We start from the raw sequence: 18359 nt of genomic DNA, 5'->3' as shown, positions 1-18359 counted from the left end.
CACTGCTTACATTTATCATAATGACAATTGGAGCATAGGTAACCTCTAGGATGAGAGTCACACACCTCTTCAAGACAGGAATTACAACCTTTAATTTGCACAGCATATCCTCTATGCAATTTACACGGGTTGTATAATCTACACTTTTCATCATACTCCTCAATCATTGTGCAATTCTCACATGATGACCAGCTGCCCAGTGAGTACATACATAGTGGACATGTATGGAACATTTTGTCATGTGTTGACACTCTCACTGTCACAATGAAACTGAGCTAGCAACAACAACAAAAAATTGTCTGAGATAGAGAGAGAGAGGAGTAAATTTTCCTTGAGCACCATCTTTCTCATGCTTTCTCATGAAAAAAAAGTCCTAAATTTCTCTAACTAATTTTTAAAAGCAAATACAAAGTATCATTTGGTCTTGTAGTGATCAATATATAAATAAATAGTGTAAATGCATTTGGACCACGATATAGAAGCTTCATACAATAGTCTAATGATGGAGAATCATTTTTCATTATATCAACATGCATTCCCCGAGAAAATATCTTCCTTTGAATAGACAACTCTAGAAAATCATCGTCTAGAATTAAATGTTTTTCCATAAGAACTAGATTCCTCATGATTCAATCTTTCTCGAAATTATCCATTTTTTTTAGTCCTAACTCTCTCACAACCAACTTCAGACTAACCGGAATTTCTTTTTTCTACTCTAAAAAAATATACGCTAGTCTACTATAGAAAGAAAAAAAAATACCATTGATTTAGAAACAATTTTATTGAACATAATCACAATAATAATGACTGATGCATTTTATTCTCATCAATGTATTTTGATAGGACATCTAATGCTGTTCAAAGTGTACTTATATGGAGAATATTCTCTTTCCCAGCAATATACAGCTGCTGCTCCTGCTTAAACTTGCTTAATGATATTACATATCTGACATACACAATTTCCCATTCAAGAAATCGTGTGAAGCTATCGGTTATTTCCACGGCTACATCAGGTACTTGTACATCACTGTTGTCAACTCCATCATTAATCTCCAATAATGTAAATGCACCACTCATTTTTTTTTTCTCCACTAATATCCTCGCAAATAAACTATTCTCTTTGAATTCAATTCTCTTACTAATATGAATTGTAAAGAAAACTATTTCTTTTATTCGAATCCTTATCACCAATCAAGTTATACTCGTTCCTCTTGGCAAAGGTGTAATGACCTCTAGAGTAGGACCACCAGAAAAACCTGTTTGGTACGGGGGCGTTGTAGAATTATTAGGTAACAAAAAAATAATTGCATAACAGCGAAACAAGACATGCTGGTTTTGGTTTATCACTAAAAAAAGACATGTATATACCTTGAACTAGAAATTGCGTAAATCTCTTGGCAAAGTTGTAATGACATGTAGAATAGTACTACAATAAAAACATGTTTGGTACGGGGGCCCCGTCAAAGTATAAGTTAACAAAAAAATAATTGCATAACAGCTAAACAAGACATGGTGGTTTTGGTTTATCACTAAAAAAAGACATGCATATACCTTAAACTAGGAATTGCATAAATCTCTTGACAAAGGAGTAATTACCTGTATAATAGGACTACTAGAAAAACCTGTTTGGTACAAGGGCCTCAGCAAAGTATAAGGTAACAAAAAAATAATTGCTTAACAGCGAAACAAGACATGCTGGTTTTTTTTTATCACTAAAAAAAGACATGCATATACCTTAAACTAGAAATTGCGTAAATCTCTTGGCAAAGATTTAATGACCTGTAGAATAGGACTACCAGAAAAACCTGTTTGGTACAGGGGCCCCAGCAAATCCAGACGAGCATCTCTACTCTTATCTCCCTGTAAAAGTCTAAAACCTACTGCGTCATTGGCGCTTTACTGAAAACTATATGCGTCTTGAACTGACTGGGAAAGTATAAACAACATCAAATTGAATATTTGATGTATAATGATATTATTTGTTGAAAGATCCATCAGTTCAAGAGTTTATTTCCCTGTAATTTTATTTTATTTTCAATGGTGTAAAAACTGGAAAAGAAAATACTTGTAATATAATTCGTTTTCAGTTAAGTGCCAATGACGCAGTAGGCTTTTGGTTTTTATTTACAGTTAGGAAAGGAGGCAGTATCCAAACACTTGTTTACAGAGAAACTATATTCGTCTTTAACATCCTTAAAAAGAGCTAATAAATAAAACTGAATAATTGAGGTAAAATAATATTAATTGCTGAAAGCTCATCAGTTCAAAATGTTACTATAATTTTAATGTTTATTTTCAATATTAAGTACAAAAGAAAATATTTGTCGTAAAATTGGTTTTCAGTAAAGCGTCAATGACGCTGAAGGTTTTAGACTTTTACAGTGAGAGAAGGAGGTCATACCCAAACTCTTGTTTGTAGCAATTTTCGTTGGTTTCAAGCTTGATTTGCATTCTAAATCTAGGCTTCAATCGCTTAAAGATTTATTTATAAATTTACTTTAATATCTATTGTATTTTTGTTTGAATTGATTTTTTCTTTAATTTCTGTTTTTATTAATTTTCATTTATACTTAAAATAGGAAAATCTTTTTTTTCGTTTTAAGCTTGATTTTCATATTCAATCTAAGCATTATTCGCTTTAAGATCTATTTATGCATTTATATTATTACTTGCTGTAGGTTTTTGCTATGATTGTTTATTTAATTTCTGTTCGTATTGCGTTTCATTTATTCTTTAATAGTGACTTCTGGTTGTTTTGAGTTTGAATTTTAAAAGGTATTTGTATCTGCTGAGCTTAAGTTTAAAATGGCCTTTACTTTTCTTTGAAAAACTTTTTTTTAATTAATTTAATGAAGGGACGACACATAAAACTAGTCTCAAGCGGATGACAGTTAAGAACGAAAAACAAGTATAAGAAAATAAAAGACAGATTTTAACAAAAATAAGGGTAGTTTTGCCTCGGAAACTAGGAACTGAGTAAGTGATGTTTTCTTTAACTAGGATTACTATAAAAAAAATATTTCCACGAAATAAGTTTTTCAAAGAAAAGTAAAGAACTCCATTAAACAAAAAATGAGCAAAAATAAAATAAAATAATCTAAGAAACGCGAAACTACCGCAAATCAGCATCTATAAATAAATGAAACCCAAAACGAACAGAAATTACAATAAATAACAGAGTCAAACTCAAAACGAGCAGAAATTAACAACAGTTGTGCTCAAAATCTCTATGCCTTCCCAAGGCCAGAACATAATTTGCACTTTACTGAAAAAAATAACAATGAATGTGCATTGTCAGTTTAATATACATAAACTGATATTTAGTAATCAGAATGTTAATATTATTTTATTTATTTAGGTTATAAAAGTAAAAACATTTATATTTTGGCTATCTCTACGCAAAATGGCTGTCTCAAAATTTTGATTGGATGTGTTTGGTGGAATGACGGACGTGGGGGCTAGTTGCCCTCCAATCACTTTCGACTATTAAAAATGGAACTAGCCACTCCAATTTCCAATCGAATGAGCCCTTTCCGAAGTTTCTACGACAACTCCTTCGATACGAATTTCCCGAGTATGGAAAGAAAATAAATAATACATTGTGCCAACACCGTTCTTTACTTAGGCAGCGCTATTGCGCTGCCTATGATAAAAACTACCACTAGCCTGTCTAAATATCATTTGAATGTAATACTTAGATAAAGTGGTGAACCTCTGAAACATTTCTGTTGCTTGGTCCAGCCCAAAGGATCCTATTTGAATTGAGTTAACAATTACATCTTTTGAACCCCTTTGGCCCAAATTTTTCTTAGAGCGATAATTCCCCTTTGAGAGTTGCCAATTGATTTATAAAGGGTTTGAGCCTTACTGGATAGTTTGAGGTAACCCTGAGATCCTTTGTCATTCATTAAGTTATATGTCATCTAATTAAAATTGATTATATTATAACAAAAAGGCGGAGAGTACCCGCGTAAATAACTTAAGATTCTTGTTAGATTTTTATTCTATTTTTCGTGATTGGTTTCATAGTCCCGTTTGTATATTTCACTTAGTTAAGGCTCGGTCCGTTTAAATAAAATACAACATTATTAAAGGTTAAAATAATCTAAAATAATTTCTTCCCAGATGCCTAGACTTTGAGGAATAAGTTTCGAATAGCCTAAAGCTTAGGGGGGGTGGAACCCTAAAACAAGGAGTAATCGCTAAAAGAACTTTGTGCTTCCTCTTTTCCCAGCCTAGTATCTCTTGGAACTTAATCTTAGTATTTATAATATATCTCACACCCAGAAATTGAAATTTCCTGGACCTGGTTTTACGTAATCCCTACTTGGATACTTCCAACGTTATACGGCAGATCGAACCAAGAGATGAGAAATTTTTAATTTTATTCGTCCGTTACCTATCTAATTCTTTTCCAGCTGTAGGATACAAATGGTGGCCTTGATGTTATACAGATAAACCAAGGAGAGGGGGCTGGGTAATATTGGACAGACAGAGAGTTTAAGATCTGTTCAAGTCGAGGAAACTTCAAATCAAAAACCTTTCCTAAGGAAGCTTAAGATTTGCCAGAGATCCAAGGAACACTAATTCCTTCTACAAGAAATAATTATAAGATACCTTGTTTTGGAGTTACTGATAAATTTGTAACAAATTTATTTGATTATTCCGAGCTTTGCCCATTTTCAAACCCCTCTGATTTATCGTCTCGACGTGCCTTAACGAATCAAATAAAACTCGTAACTTGGGTGCTTTCATTTCTAACCAAATTAACAGAGTGTACCTGATTTGATAATTTAGACCTAACAGAATCTAGTACAATAGATCTAAGCCTTAACTAAATTAGCCAAGTGCAATTTATTCACTTTGTAGTTCTAAAATTAAGATATTTCCCTTTTTCGGTGAATCACATGTGAACAATAGAAGAACAACACACACCCACACAATTAAAGACCATTCAAATTAGAAAAGAGCCATTGGAAGGATTGTAATTAGAATTATAACGTTTTCTCCTCTTTTATTAAATTTACTAATGAAGTTTAGTTGTCACTGTATTTTAAGTACCGATTTTAACTAAATCGCCTCGGTTTATCACGCTACCAATTGACTGATTGTTACTTTAAGATCTCTGGGAAGAAAGATTTATAATTATACTTTAAAACGTTCAGAAGGAATGCTTAGAAGGACAGGGTACCCAGAGCCTGCTTAGAGCAACAATCAGACTGAAATTCTAGTCCTAAAAGTAGGGCAATCTTACACTTTGATGGGTAACAATAAACTTAATTAATCTTATGTATTTGGAATCAACACACAAAGCCAATTATTTTGATGTATCTATTGATAACAAGATTCTATTTTTTAGAGTTTCGGTTACTCTTGAGCCAAGTCGCTTCTTACTTACAATTCATTACCACGTTTATTTTGCAACCATAATTTACAAAGATAAAAATTTCAAACTCATCTTGGCTGTATCGATTTTTGACGCCCGAAATAGGGCTTAAACTATTTTGCTTTAATAGACTTGAAGTTTACAAGACCTGTAGACAACATCAAGTAGGCCACAATAACGATAAAGCATTTTGATCGATATGTAAAACCTAACTGGGCCAGCAATTTGTGTTTTCTCAATTGATTTGAACTTACAGAGTATGTAGACTGCGAGAGCTTGACCTCGACAAAGACAAAACTATTGAAGGCAACCTATTGTATTAATTCATGAAGCCTAAAATGGGTCAAATTAGCTTTTTGTCCGTTCGGCTTGTGAATTACTGGACATATGTACTGGGAAAAACAAGCTTAAAAAGGAAAAATATTTTGAGATTAATAGGATATTATCAATTCATGACCCCCAAATGGACCAAAAATATTTTTTTCCGGATTGACATGAAAGTTTCACGGTAAGTAGACTGGACTTAGAGAACCCTAATGAGAACAACATTCTCTGAAAGAAGAATTTGGTTAGAAGACATCTATTTGATATTTTTTTTAAGCCGGCTATTTCTTAGATTAAATTTTTGTCCTGGCGATAGTCTTGGTCGGATCACATGTTAAGACACTGTGAACCCTGGGCTGGTATCCTAAAGTTGCCAGGAGACGGTGTTAAGAGGCCAGATATAGGCCAAAAAACTTTTTGTTCCTGCTCAGTTTGATACTTGCAAAGGTAAGTCCTTGGACTAAATGGTTCCTTATCAACAAAATAGTTGTTTTTGGGCACGAGTACGTCTAAATTGGGCCCTAAAAGGGCCAAAAAACTTTCATTTCTTGTCAGCTCTTTATATTCTTAAATCCTTATTATCAGAAAACCCCATTGAAGAGGAGAAAAAAATGATGGCTCCCCCAAAGTGAGCCCAACAAAGGGTAAAAAAAATGTTTCTGAGGGTAAAAAAGGGTAAAAATGAATGTTCCAAAGAACTTTCATTTCCTGTCAGCTCTGTCATGTGCCAAGAGGGCCTAAATTGGGCCCTAAATTGGCCAAAGAAGTTTTCTTTCCTAACAGATCTTTATATCATTAAGTCCTTATTATAAGGAAATCTCAGGGAAGTCCTTGGACTAAGTGGTTCCTTATCTACAAAAGAGTAGTTTTGAGGAACAAGTGCTTCTAAATTGGGCCCTAAAAAGGCCAAAGAACTTGGTCAGAAGAATTTGGTTAGAAGACATCTATTTGATGTTTTTTGAGCAGGCTGCTTTTTAGATTAAATTTTTGTCCTGGTGATAGTTTTGGTCGGATAACATGTTAAGACACAGTGAACCCTGGGCTTTTATCCTAAAGTACAAAAGAGAAACCTTCTAGATAAAGAGAGAAAGAAAAAGAGAGATTTTGAAACGAAATTACCTATTGATGGAGATAAAACTAATGGAGAGTAATGAAACTCCAAGACAATAATACTGGATAAATGGAACCAGGATGCACAAAGGACCCCTTGCAGTGATGTCTTCAGAACCACTCGAGAGAAACCGCGTTGTAAAGAAGGGCATGGCAAGCGTTGAATACAGCATATCGGACACGCAAAGACTAAAAATAAAAATGAAATTAATTAGCTTCTTTATTTTTTTCTAGCTACTTGTCCAAAATATTGCTCCTCTATAAATTGTTAGTTTTATACTGGTTCAATAAGAAAATAAGAAGCAACTGATCAAACAACAAAAATGAAGGTTCTTCACTTTCAAAAATACAGAATCAGGAATTTTTTGAAAAAACTGGGATCATCGTGAAATACCCCAAGATTATTTTTTGAGGGGTGGGGGGACACTATTGAATTCTACATCTCTGAAAATTTTGAGATTGCCAATCATTTTAGAATAATTGAAATATATTTAGGTAATAGGCTATCTCAGTCTTAGAGGTCTTACTTACTAGCAGTGACAAATTTCTCCCTAAACATGTGGGTAGTCCAGACAAATTAAACTGTTGTGTATTATAGACCATTTACACAGTAGTACTGAACGTATCAATTATGTTGATATGTTCAGTAGTACAGAACATATCAAATACTGTTAAGGGACAGGTTAGCGACTCCTCTGGGGGGAGTGGGAACATAAGCAGGGGGAGTTCTACCGTGGTCTCCCATTGGTTGAATGATTGTAGTTGAGTTATCCTTTTTGCTCTATAAAATAATTATATATGAACTTATATTTTTAGGTATGGAGTATATAAGCGTGTAGTATGTGTTCTAAAGAGATTGTGTTTCTTCATCGAAACTGGATATGTCAAAACAGAAGTTTTGTTGACATTCAAAATGTGATATCATAGGCAAAGCAATCGCGCTGCCTAAGTAAAGAACGATGTTGGCACAATGTATTATTTATTATTATTTTTTCTCTAGACCAGGGCACTTCGTATCGAAAGAGTTGTTGTAGAAACTTTGAAAAGGGCTCATTCGATTGGAAATTGGAGTGGCTTGTGCCATTTTTAATAGTCGAAAGTGATTGGAAGGCAACTAACATCCCTTCCACGCCCACCATTTCCCCAAACACATTCAATCAAAACTTTGAGATAGCCATTTTGTTCAGCGTAGTTGATTTCCAGATATGAATTATGTTTTTGAGGAGGACACTCCCCCATACTCCTCAGGGCAAAGGTTGTAAGTTGTGTCCTGGGGGCATATACGTTTTTTTTTTATAGAAGGCGTTGTCATAGAAACTTCAAAAAAAGCTCGTTCGATTCGAAATTCAAAGGAATAGTGCCCTTTTTAATTGTCGAAAGTGATTGAAGGGCAACTAACCCCCCTCTCACCACTACCTTTTCCCAAACACATCCAATCAAAATTTTGAGATAGCAATTTTGTTCAACGTTGATGAAAGTTCTGGGAATTAGGATTTTAAGGATGACAACCTCCCCACAGACCTCAGGGCCAGGGTTGTAAGTTATGCCCTGGGGGTGTATAAGGTTCTTATAGAAGTGTTGTCGTAGAAACTTCAAAAAGGGCTCATTTGATCGGAAATTGAAATGGCTAGTGCCCTTTTTAATAGTCGAAAGTGATTGGAAGGCAACTAACACCCCTTCCACGCCCACCACTTATCCAAACACCCAATCAAAATTTTTAGATAGCCATTTTGTTCAACGTAGTTGAAAGTTCTGGAAATTATACCTTTGAGCAGGACACTCCCCCCACAGTCTTCAGGGAAGGGTTATAAGTTTTGCCCTGGGGGCATATAAGGTTTTTATTGAAATCTTTGTCGCAGAAACTTGGAAAAGGGCTCATTCGATTGGAAATTAAAAGGGCTAGTGCCCTTTTTAATAGTCGAAAGTGATTTGAGGGCAACTAACACCCCTTTCACGCCCACCTTTTCCCAAAACACATCCAATCAAAATTTTTAGATTGCCCTTTTATTCAACGTAGTTGAAAGTTTTGGAAATTAGGTCTTTAAGGATGATAACCCCCCCCCAGCCATCAGGACAAAGGTTGTAAGTTACGCCCTGGGGGAATATAAGGGTATTATAGAAAGCTATGTTGTAGAAACTTCAAAAAGGGCTCATTCAATTGGAAACTGAAAGGGCTAGTGCCGTTTTTAATATGCGAAAGTGATTGAAGGGCAACTAACCCCCCTGTCAGCCCACCATTTCCCTAAAAACATCCAATCGAAATTTTGAGATATTCATTTTGTTCAACGTAGTGGAAAAATCTCGAGATTTGGTCTTTGAGGATGATAACCTCCTCAGAGACCTCAGGGGTTGTAAGATATACTCAGGGGTATATAAGGTTTTTATAGAAAGTTTTGTCGTAGAAACTTCAAAAAGGGCTCATTTGAGTGGAAATTGAAAGGGCTAGTGCCCTGTTTAAAGTCGAAAATGAATGGAGAATAATTATCCCCCTTTCACACCCACCATTTCCCCAAACACATTCAATCAAAGTTTAGAGATAGCCATTTTGTTGAAAGTAGTTGAAATTTCTGGAAAATATGTATTTGAGGATGAAAACCCCCCAGGGCAAAGGTTGTAAGTTCTGCCCTGGGGGCATATAAGGTCCTTATAGATAGCATTGTCGTAAAAACTTCAAAAGGGGCTCATTCGATTGGAAATTGGAATGTCTAGTGCCGTTTTTTTATAGTCGAAAGTGATTGGAAGGCAACTAGCACCCCTTCCTCGCCCACTATTTCCCCAAACACATCCAATCAAAATTTTGAGATAGCCATTTTGTTCAACGTAGTTGATTTCCAGATAGAAATTATGTTTTTGAGGAGGACACTCTCCCACAGCCCACAGGGCAAGGGTTTTAAGGTATGACCTGGGGACATATAAGGTTTTTAGAGAAAGTTATGTCAAAACGGGCTCATTCGATTAGAATTCGGAATGACTAGTGCCCTTTTTAATAGCGAAAGTGATTCGAAGGTAACTATCACCCCTTCCACGCCCACTATTTGCCCAATCACATCCAATCAAAATTTTGAGATAGCCATTTTGTTCAGCGTATTTGATTTCCAGATAGAAATTATTTTTTGAGGAGGACATTCCCCCCACAGCCCTCAGGGCAAGGGTGTTAAGTTATGCCCTACGGGCATATAAGGTTTACATAGAAAGCTTTGTCGTAGAAACTTCAAAATGGGCTCATTCGATTCGAAATTCAAAGGGCTAGTGCCCTTTTTAATAGTTGAAAGTGATTGGAGGGCAAATAACCCCCCCTCTCTATATTGAGATAGCCATTTTGTTCGACGTAGTTAAAAGTTCTGCAAATTAGGTGTTTGAGGATGACAACCCCCCATAGCCCTCAGGACAAGGGTTTGTAAGTTATGCCCAGGGGGCATATAAGGTTTTTATAGAAAGCGTTGTCGTAGAAACTTCAAAAAAGGCTCATTTGATTTGAAATTGAAATGGATAGTGCCGTTTATACTAGTTGAAAGTGATTGGAAGGCAACTAACACCCCTTCCACGCCCACCATTTATCCAGACACAGCCAATCAAAATTTTGAGATAGCCATTTTGTTCAAAGTAGTTGAAAATTCTGGAGATTATATCTTTACGTTTCGTATCTATAAAATATAAAGTATTTTAATTATATCTATACAAATGAATGTACATTGTCAGTCTAGTATACACATACTGATATATTAATCAAAATGCTAATATTATTTTATTTATTAAAGTTGTAAAAGTATATACATTTATATTTTTTTCAGTAAAGTGCAAATTAGGTTCTGGCCTTGGGAAGGCACAGGGGTTTTGAGCCCTACTCATGTTAATTTCTGCTCGTTTTGAGTTTGACTCGGTTATTTATTTTAATTTCTGTTCGTTTTGGGTTTTATTTACTTATCGATGCTGATTTGTGGTAGTTTCATGCTTGGTATTTTATTTGATTTTATTTTTGCTCATTTTTGGTTTAATGGAGTTCGTTGCTTTTCTTTGAAAAACTTATTTTGTGGAAAAAGTTTGTTTATTTAATCAATTTTTATTGCTGATTCTAAGTTCACAAGATTCTGTTATTTAAATTTCACAATAAGTAGTAAGCGTACAGTTTTGCAGGATCTTAGAGAAATATACATTTGTAGGCTTATTTGTAGAAATAGTTACATTTGTAGGCTTATGGCCAATTTTATTTGTAAGGCGTGATTAGCATTGTGATTTCATTTTGCTGTTGTATTGTTGCTGATGTCATAACAAATAAAAGGACACTACTAAAAATATTAATCGTTCTCAGAAAAGCAAAATCGTTCTCAGACAAGCATCAATTTTTTATACTTTCGACTTGAGTTGAATTGAATACAAATTTTTTTAAAAAATAAGTTACAGTCAAAACTGGGACATTAAATGGAAAATCATGAATGCATCTATTCTAAGAATACTATTTTCCTCCTTGTAACATGAGTAGTTCTATTGTTTTCTTCTTTTTTATTGATTTTATTACAGGTAAAAACAAAATTCTCAAAATACATCGAGTTTTCAGCAAAGCGCAAATGAAACTGGCTTTTTCGAAGGTTTGGGGGGGGGGTAGTAACCCTTCTTTCATTTGTAGTCATTTTTGTTTGTTTTAAGCTTGACTTATTGCATGCTTATTTCATGTATATAACATGACTTATTACCTGTTTATTTTTGCCCTTATTGGGTTTTAATATTGATTTTTATATCCCTTGAAAAATCTATTGCTTGCGGAACTTATATTTTTAAATTAATTAAGGATCAACACAGAAATTAAAACAATTGAACATAAAAACAGCACGGACTTAAAAGGAGAAAAAAATGGACATAAAACTAAAAACTAAAAAATGAATATTAAAATTAAGCCTAAAACAATAGCAACAAAAACAAAGAAGCAACTGTCAAATTCAGGAAGCAACCAAAATCAACAAAAATCCAACATACGGTACTATATGTTGTACCGTATGTATGTTGCATCTTGTACCATATGTACCGTATATAGTTACTTCTGTCCTGTCTAGACAGCAGCCAAAATAAATAACCAAAAGACAAAAGGGCGTTTTCTGCAACCTTGGTGTTTAATACGTCCAATTAAATATAGGTTTGAGGCGTAAGTCATTAGAATATATCGTAGCGATGGCATGCATTTAACAAATCTAATCTAGCTAAAACCTACCCATTATGGTAATAGCAGGATCTATAGTAGCCTACAAAGCTTCACATTTTACTAAGTCAATGGGTTAGTTCTTTTTCAAAGCCAATTAAAATTCATGACATGGGTTATAATTTGCTACCATTAATCAGTAATAATTACAGATATTCAAAAACGCCATTAAGACTAAAAGCTGTGTATGGATCATTCAACTTTAAGCACCATATTATCTATAGTCCATTTGATAAACAGAATAACAGAATGCTCCTATGCAAAGACTAACTGATCGCTTATTTAATGTCTATTTGGCTCTCCCCCTTTGACTTGGATGACCGTTCAAAATGTTTTCTTTTATTGTTGAATTTTATTAATAATTTTATTACCCAAGACTTTTGAAATATTTAAATTTTAGACGTATAGAGTTTATTTGTTTCTCATTCCTTAGCGACGAAGTTCAAACTGCCTTTCCATCACAAACAACAAAAATACGAAGAACAATAGGGAATTCTTTTTGTACGACAGTGAAGATAATTTGAATGAATATTTCGGCCCTATGTCCAAGGGCGTCCTCAGCAAGACAAAAATATACAAAAGAAAAAAGACTCACAACAACATACGACCAGTCAAACCAAAAAGCAAAATTGATAGATTGAAAAAAGAAAGTCAAAACTGTAACACAGTATTGTCTGTTGATACAGAGTAAAAATTTATGGATAATGTTTGTTTTTATCTTAATTTTTTAATTTCTTTAAATTTTAGTTTTCGTTTTTCTACTTTTTTATATTTGTTTACTACTGAAGCGGAAAATATAAAAGGAAAGAAAATGATTTTTTCCCAACTAGAGCCCACTAATACTATGCCTCTCTATGTACTGTCAGATCAACTTGGATGTTAAACGTTGCTCAACTCAACAAACAGAAAGGTGAACGGCCGTTCAAAGCTTCCATCTTTTTTAATCTCAACATACTATGCCGCAAGTGTTCATTCACATTAGTAAGTTATAAAATTACGCTTGGAAGTTGAACGTTGCTCAACTCAACATGCATATAGAAAAATTGCTGTTCAAAGCTTCTATCTTCTCTAATTTCAAGAAATTATGCCTTAAATCAAGTGCTTTACTGAAAACTAAGCATTCTCTAGTTTGTTTTAGAGAGGTAAAGTCGTGTTATAAAAGTTATTGATTTCATTGCAGGTAAAAAAAAAAGACTGTTAAGAGTTCTATGAATTATTCTCTTATTCTACGATTTTCCAGGCCGCTTTAGGATTTTCCAGTTTCTATTCCTGTTTTTATTTTTTTTTTGCTTAGGTTTTGTGTTTTTGACCCGAAAAAAAAATTGAAAACTCATCAAAAATTTGTTTATGTTCATTTTTGTTTTGTTTTTACGAGTAAAACAAACATTTCAGTGTGGGGGGATTCAAAGCCCCTAAACCCTTCCCTCTGGATACGGCTATGTTTTCCAGTAAAGCGCTTGGTTTTCAGACTTCTACAAATATAGGAAAATACCAGGAGCCAGTTGGTTACAAACAGTTTACACTCTTAATACTTTTCTCCTAAAACTTTTTTTGCCGGCCAAGCAACCTTTTTTACTGACTGAGAAAACTTTCTCACTGTATATATACTATTAAATGATGCAATACAAAACATAAGAATCTTATTACTAAAAAATCTCGTGACTAAAATAATGTTCGTTCTTTCTTCCTACTGGCTAACTATTTCATGCAAAAGAACCAGTCAGACCTTGAATAATATATGATCACCGTATAAGATAAATTCATTTGATTTAAGTTCCCAGCTTAACATGGTTCAAAACAAATCAGGTTTTTAAAAAGGCAAGCCTGTTTGTCTCTTCAGAAATAGGGAACAACTCCATTGTTTATGAAAATAAATAAATAAAAAAAAAACAATGGAACTTAAGTATATATTTCAAGCACTTCTACAGCACATAATCTCTTTTGTTTCTCTTTGGTGCATTTTTCAAACACCTACACGAGCCTAAATAAGAAATTTAATCATTCTCAGATGAATAATCGTTCCAAGCGCATCAGGAAAATTATTTGTGTTAAAAAACACAGGGAATTTCCCAATAAAAGGGAAGGGCCTCACCATTGAAGAATGTAACTAGGTGAGATTATAAACGATGCTTTTAGGAAAGCTGGGAAAATGCTATAAGAAAAATAGTTATCTGTCAAGATAGCTACTGGAGATATAACTCGCTAGTTTCTCTCTAGTATTCATTATCGTGTTTGCTAGCATGAGCTGGGTCCAGGAAAAGCGTGCACTGAGATTAACGATGGGAACCGTCGATCGAATTTTCCTTGAAAATAAAACAAAGTAAGGAGTCCTTACTTAAGAATAAATTAAATATAAAATTAAGTGTTTCCAACTGAAGGCAAGGAGAAAGTTTAAAACTTCAAATTAACAGAAATTATTCATTATATGAGGAGGACTGTCTGAAGTATTAACTCAGATTAACCATAAGAACCGTCGGTAGAATTTTCCTTAAAAAAGAAACAAAGTAAGGAGTCTTTACTTAAGAATAATTTATACAAAAAAGGCAAGTTTTTTCAACCGAAAGTAAACATTAAAACTTCAAATCAGCTGAAATTATTCCGTATATGAGGGAGACTACTCCCTCCTCAACCCCTTGCTCGTACGCTGAAGTTTTCTGGTGCTTTTAAAAAGCTCTTATTCCAGTTCAATGACCCTTGTGCTTCAGCAGTTGTTCTTAAAGAAATAGGGCTAAGAGTCAAGCTTCAGCGTAAAGAGCGAAGGGTTGAGGAGTGGGCTACCCCTCTCATATTCGGAATTATTTCTGTTGATTTTAAGTTTTAATGTTGCTCCTTACATTCAGTTGAAAAGAAACTTTTTAAATTTTGAGCATACCCAGGCCTACCCAAGATAAAATTTGGGGCAATGGCCTAACAGTCCCTCGATTTCTGGCTGTTGTCAAAAGGCTGTTGGCTGATGTCAATAATTATGAATGGTTGGTAGCGTCTAGCTTTTTCAGTTTTTCTGCTTAAGAATTAGAATGTTAGTTTGTGATGAAAATTTGGAACGATAGTTTTCGATGAACAGTAGTTTAATTGAATACTTCCTTAATAATATTTTTATTGTAGAATTTCGGGTAAACGGAGAGAAGCATGTAAGTAATTACAGCCAGTCTCAAGCCTGGATAAAGGAGGAGAGTTTTACGGTGGTTTAGCAATCTGCCCCTGGAAAAAAATCATGCTAAAAGAAACATCCATGGAAAATATAACCGGAATTCCCTTTTCAATGACGACCCCTGCACCCGCCCAAGGGACAAGTTTTTTGAATGCGAAAATACCATTAAAAATTAGATTTTCGAACGGTCGGACGCTAACACAGCTTTCTGTCGAAGTCGAACAGCTAGAGAAAGAAATGACCCGCTATCGGCTAGACATCATGGCCCTCTCGGAAGTGTGATGGCCGGGAAATGGAAAGCAACTGCTCAGCGGTGGAAACACTTTAATCTTCAGTAGCCATGAAACACAACACGGAACTGGCGTGGCCATAGCCATTTCAAAACCTGTGGCAAAATCACTCATTAGTTGGAATCCCTTGAGTAGCCGTATTATTACTAGTCGATTCCATGGGAAACATGCCAAAATGACCCTGGTTGCGTGCTATGCACTCACTAACGAAGCCACAGACGATCAGAAAGAGACGTTCTACAATGAACTGACATCTGTCCTTAAAGATGTACCCAGACATGACATTCTGTGTGTCATGGGGGATTTCAACACAAAGGTCGGCAACGATAGAGAATATTGTGTCGACGTCCTGGGCAACCATGGTCTTGGAGAACGAAACGAAAATGGAGAGATGCTTATTGAAATGGCTCAGTCCTTCGGCTTGGTTGTTGGCGGCACTCTCTTCGCCCATAAAGATATACACAAGTGCTCCTGGACTTCACCTAATGGACACACAAAAAAAGCAGATTGACCACTTTCTTATTGGTAAAAAGTGGCAGACGTCACTATTTGATGTGCGTGCATTTAGAGGTGCTGATATCTTCTCTGACCATAGCCTGATGGCTGCAAAAATCAGAGTAAAGTTGTCAGCCCCGAGAAAGGTGAGGACAGCTAGGCAACGGCCCTATGACTGCGAAAAACTGAGTAACTTAGAAATTCGGTCATAGTTTGTGTTAAAACTGACCACCAGATTTGAAACCCTGGGTCTGCTACGAGATGAAAGTCCAGAGACAGCTTGGACTGCTATCAGAAAAACCTACAATGATACTGCCTACGAAACGCTTGGTATGAAAAAGTCGCCAAAGGATGAATGGATTTCCGTCGAATCATGGGATCTGATCGAAAAGAGGGCTGACAAGAAGAAATCTCTTCTCAACACTCTTTCCCTTGATATGAGACACCCTCTTGAACTAGTTTGCTATGTTTGATAAGGCTATATAGAAGAGAGTCCGTACTGATAAACGCCGTAGCCTTGAATAGAAGGCTCAGAAGGCTGAAGAAGCTGCTAGACGGAGAGACTCTCGGTCAGTGTACCGCATCACCAATAAGATAGTCGGAAAATGTGCACAAGATGAGTTTGGACGACTTCTTACTGACCCTAATAATGTGAACGAAGCCTGGGCGACACATTTTGAAAAACTGTTAAACATTTTGAAAAACCTGCTGATCCTCCAGATATACCAGACACGCCATTTCTAAATCTAGCCGTCGATATTAAAGTACCCTCTGGTGGAGAGAGACTAAAGTTGGCTAAGAAGCTGAAGTCTGGAAAGTCCCCTGGGGAAGACCAAATTGCGGCTGAAATTAATAAATGCTCAGTAGCTGCTTGCATAACTGTGCGGTCCACGTTTTTCTCTACAATTTGGAAAACAGAAGAAATTCCTAAGGATTGGACAAAAAGTAATCTCGTCAAAATATTCAAAAAACGCGACGCTGCAAAGAGCGAAAACTGGAGAGGTATCAGCCTTGTGTCTATAACTATCAAAATATTGGCGATTATACTCCTTAACAGAATCCAACCGGCGTTGAACGAACATCTCCGAGAGGAGCAGCATGGATTCCGGCAAAACCGATCATGCACTGATCTTGTATTGATCTTGTATGATCTTGTATTGCACTGATCTTGTACTCTTAGAATGCTTCTAGGAGAAGCGAATGAATGGCGCAATAAGCTTTACTTGGTATTTGTAGACTTTGATAAAGTTTTTGACTCGGTTGATCGCCAAACGCTTTGGAGGGTTCTCTAGTACTACGGTATTCCTGATAAACTCATTCGAATCATTGAAGACTTCTACAAAGACACAGATAGGTGCGTAAAGACAAGTGAGGGGAGTACCCGTTACTTTTCCATCATGACAGGGGTGAAACAAGGCTGTGTGCTATCACCACTGCTATTTATTCTTATCATTGATTATATTCTCCGGACCTGTGATGGACATAGGATCCAGTTGGATAATAAGAGACTCGGAGATATTGATTTTGCTGGCGATATCAGCCTCCTAGAGTCCTGCAAACAAAAGCTCCGGCATTATTTTAACCAAGTCAGGGACGCTGCCGAACTTTTTGGCTTTAAGATAAATACCAACAAAACAAAAAGTATGGCGAAAACTGGATCTCCACTCGACCTACGATGCTATAAACAGACGTACAGTTCAAGTACTTAGGAAGTACTATCCACAATTCAGGATCGTGTCAGTGAGAAGTCAAGTTAAGAATCGGCCAGGCTAATACATCTTTCAGGAAACTGTCTCAAATTTGCCGTAGCCAGAAGTATTCTCTCCAACTCAAGCTGAGGCTGTTCAATAGCAACGTCCTCTCAACGCTTTGCAATGGTTCTGAAACTTGGCACATAGATCAAATACTTGAAAAGAAACTTATGGCGTTCGAAAACATTTGCTTAAAGCGCATTCTAAATATCCATTGGTCCCAAAAAGTAACAAACACTACTATACGACAGAAGACATCTCAGCCACTCGTAACCAAAGTGATCAAATACAGGAAGTGGAGATACCTTGGTCATGTGATCCGTATGTCCGAAACTCGACTACCGAAGGTCGTCCTTCAGCGGCAGCCACATGATACCAGAAGAAAAACACGCCCCAAAAATACCCTTCAACGCATTTACCGGGCTCACCTCGCAAACCTCAATGCCTCAATCCAACCTGAATGGAAGATGTCTGGGTGGCCGCAGCAATGAGAGATGACTGGCAACTCTTCTTAGATGGCCTAAGCACCTCTGGAAGCACAGAGGATCTAAGGTCTAAGGTAAGGAGAGAAGCATATTACTCATATGGATGGAAATCCTGCGTGACTTTTGACCTTTTATGGGGATTAAGTCATCGTGAGCTCTACAATAGATTTCTATGA

At 35.8% G+C, this 18359-nt stretch overlaps 1 protein-coding gene across 1 annotated transcript in view; it reads right to left on the bottom strand.

Moving 5' to 3' along the window:
* Nucleotides 1-18359, bottom strand: part of LOC148950066 (uncharacterized) — a 135152-nt gene that overhangs the window by 67618 nt on the left and 49175 nt on the right. The window contains exon 3 of the mRNA XM_089092102.1: nucleotides 6830-7009. Coding sequence (XP_088948228.1) covers nucleotides 6830-7009 — 180 coding nt within the window. The remainder of the gene's footprint in view (nucleotides 1-6829; nucleotides 7010-18359) is intronic.

The sequence above is a fragment of the Artemia sp. Qi Xiang Cuo genome, chromosome 7, assembly GCF_049724085.1.
Source record: "Artemia sp. Qi Xiang Cuo chromosome 7, ASM4972408v1, whole genome shotgun sequence".
Taxonomy (NCBI): Eukaryota; Metazoa; Arthropoda; class Branchiopoda; order Anostraca; family Artemiidae; genus Artemia; species Artemia sp. Qi Xiang Cuo.
The sequence above is the reverse complement of the archived record's forward strand: the minus strand, read 5'-3'. Positions and strand labels throughout refer to the sequence as shown.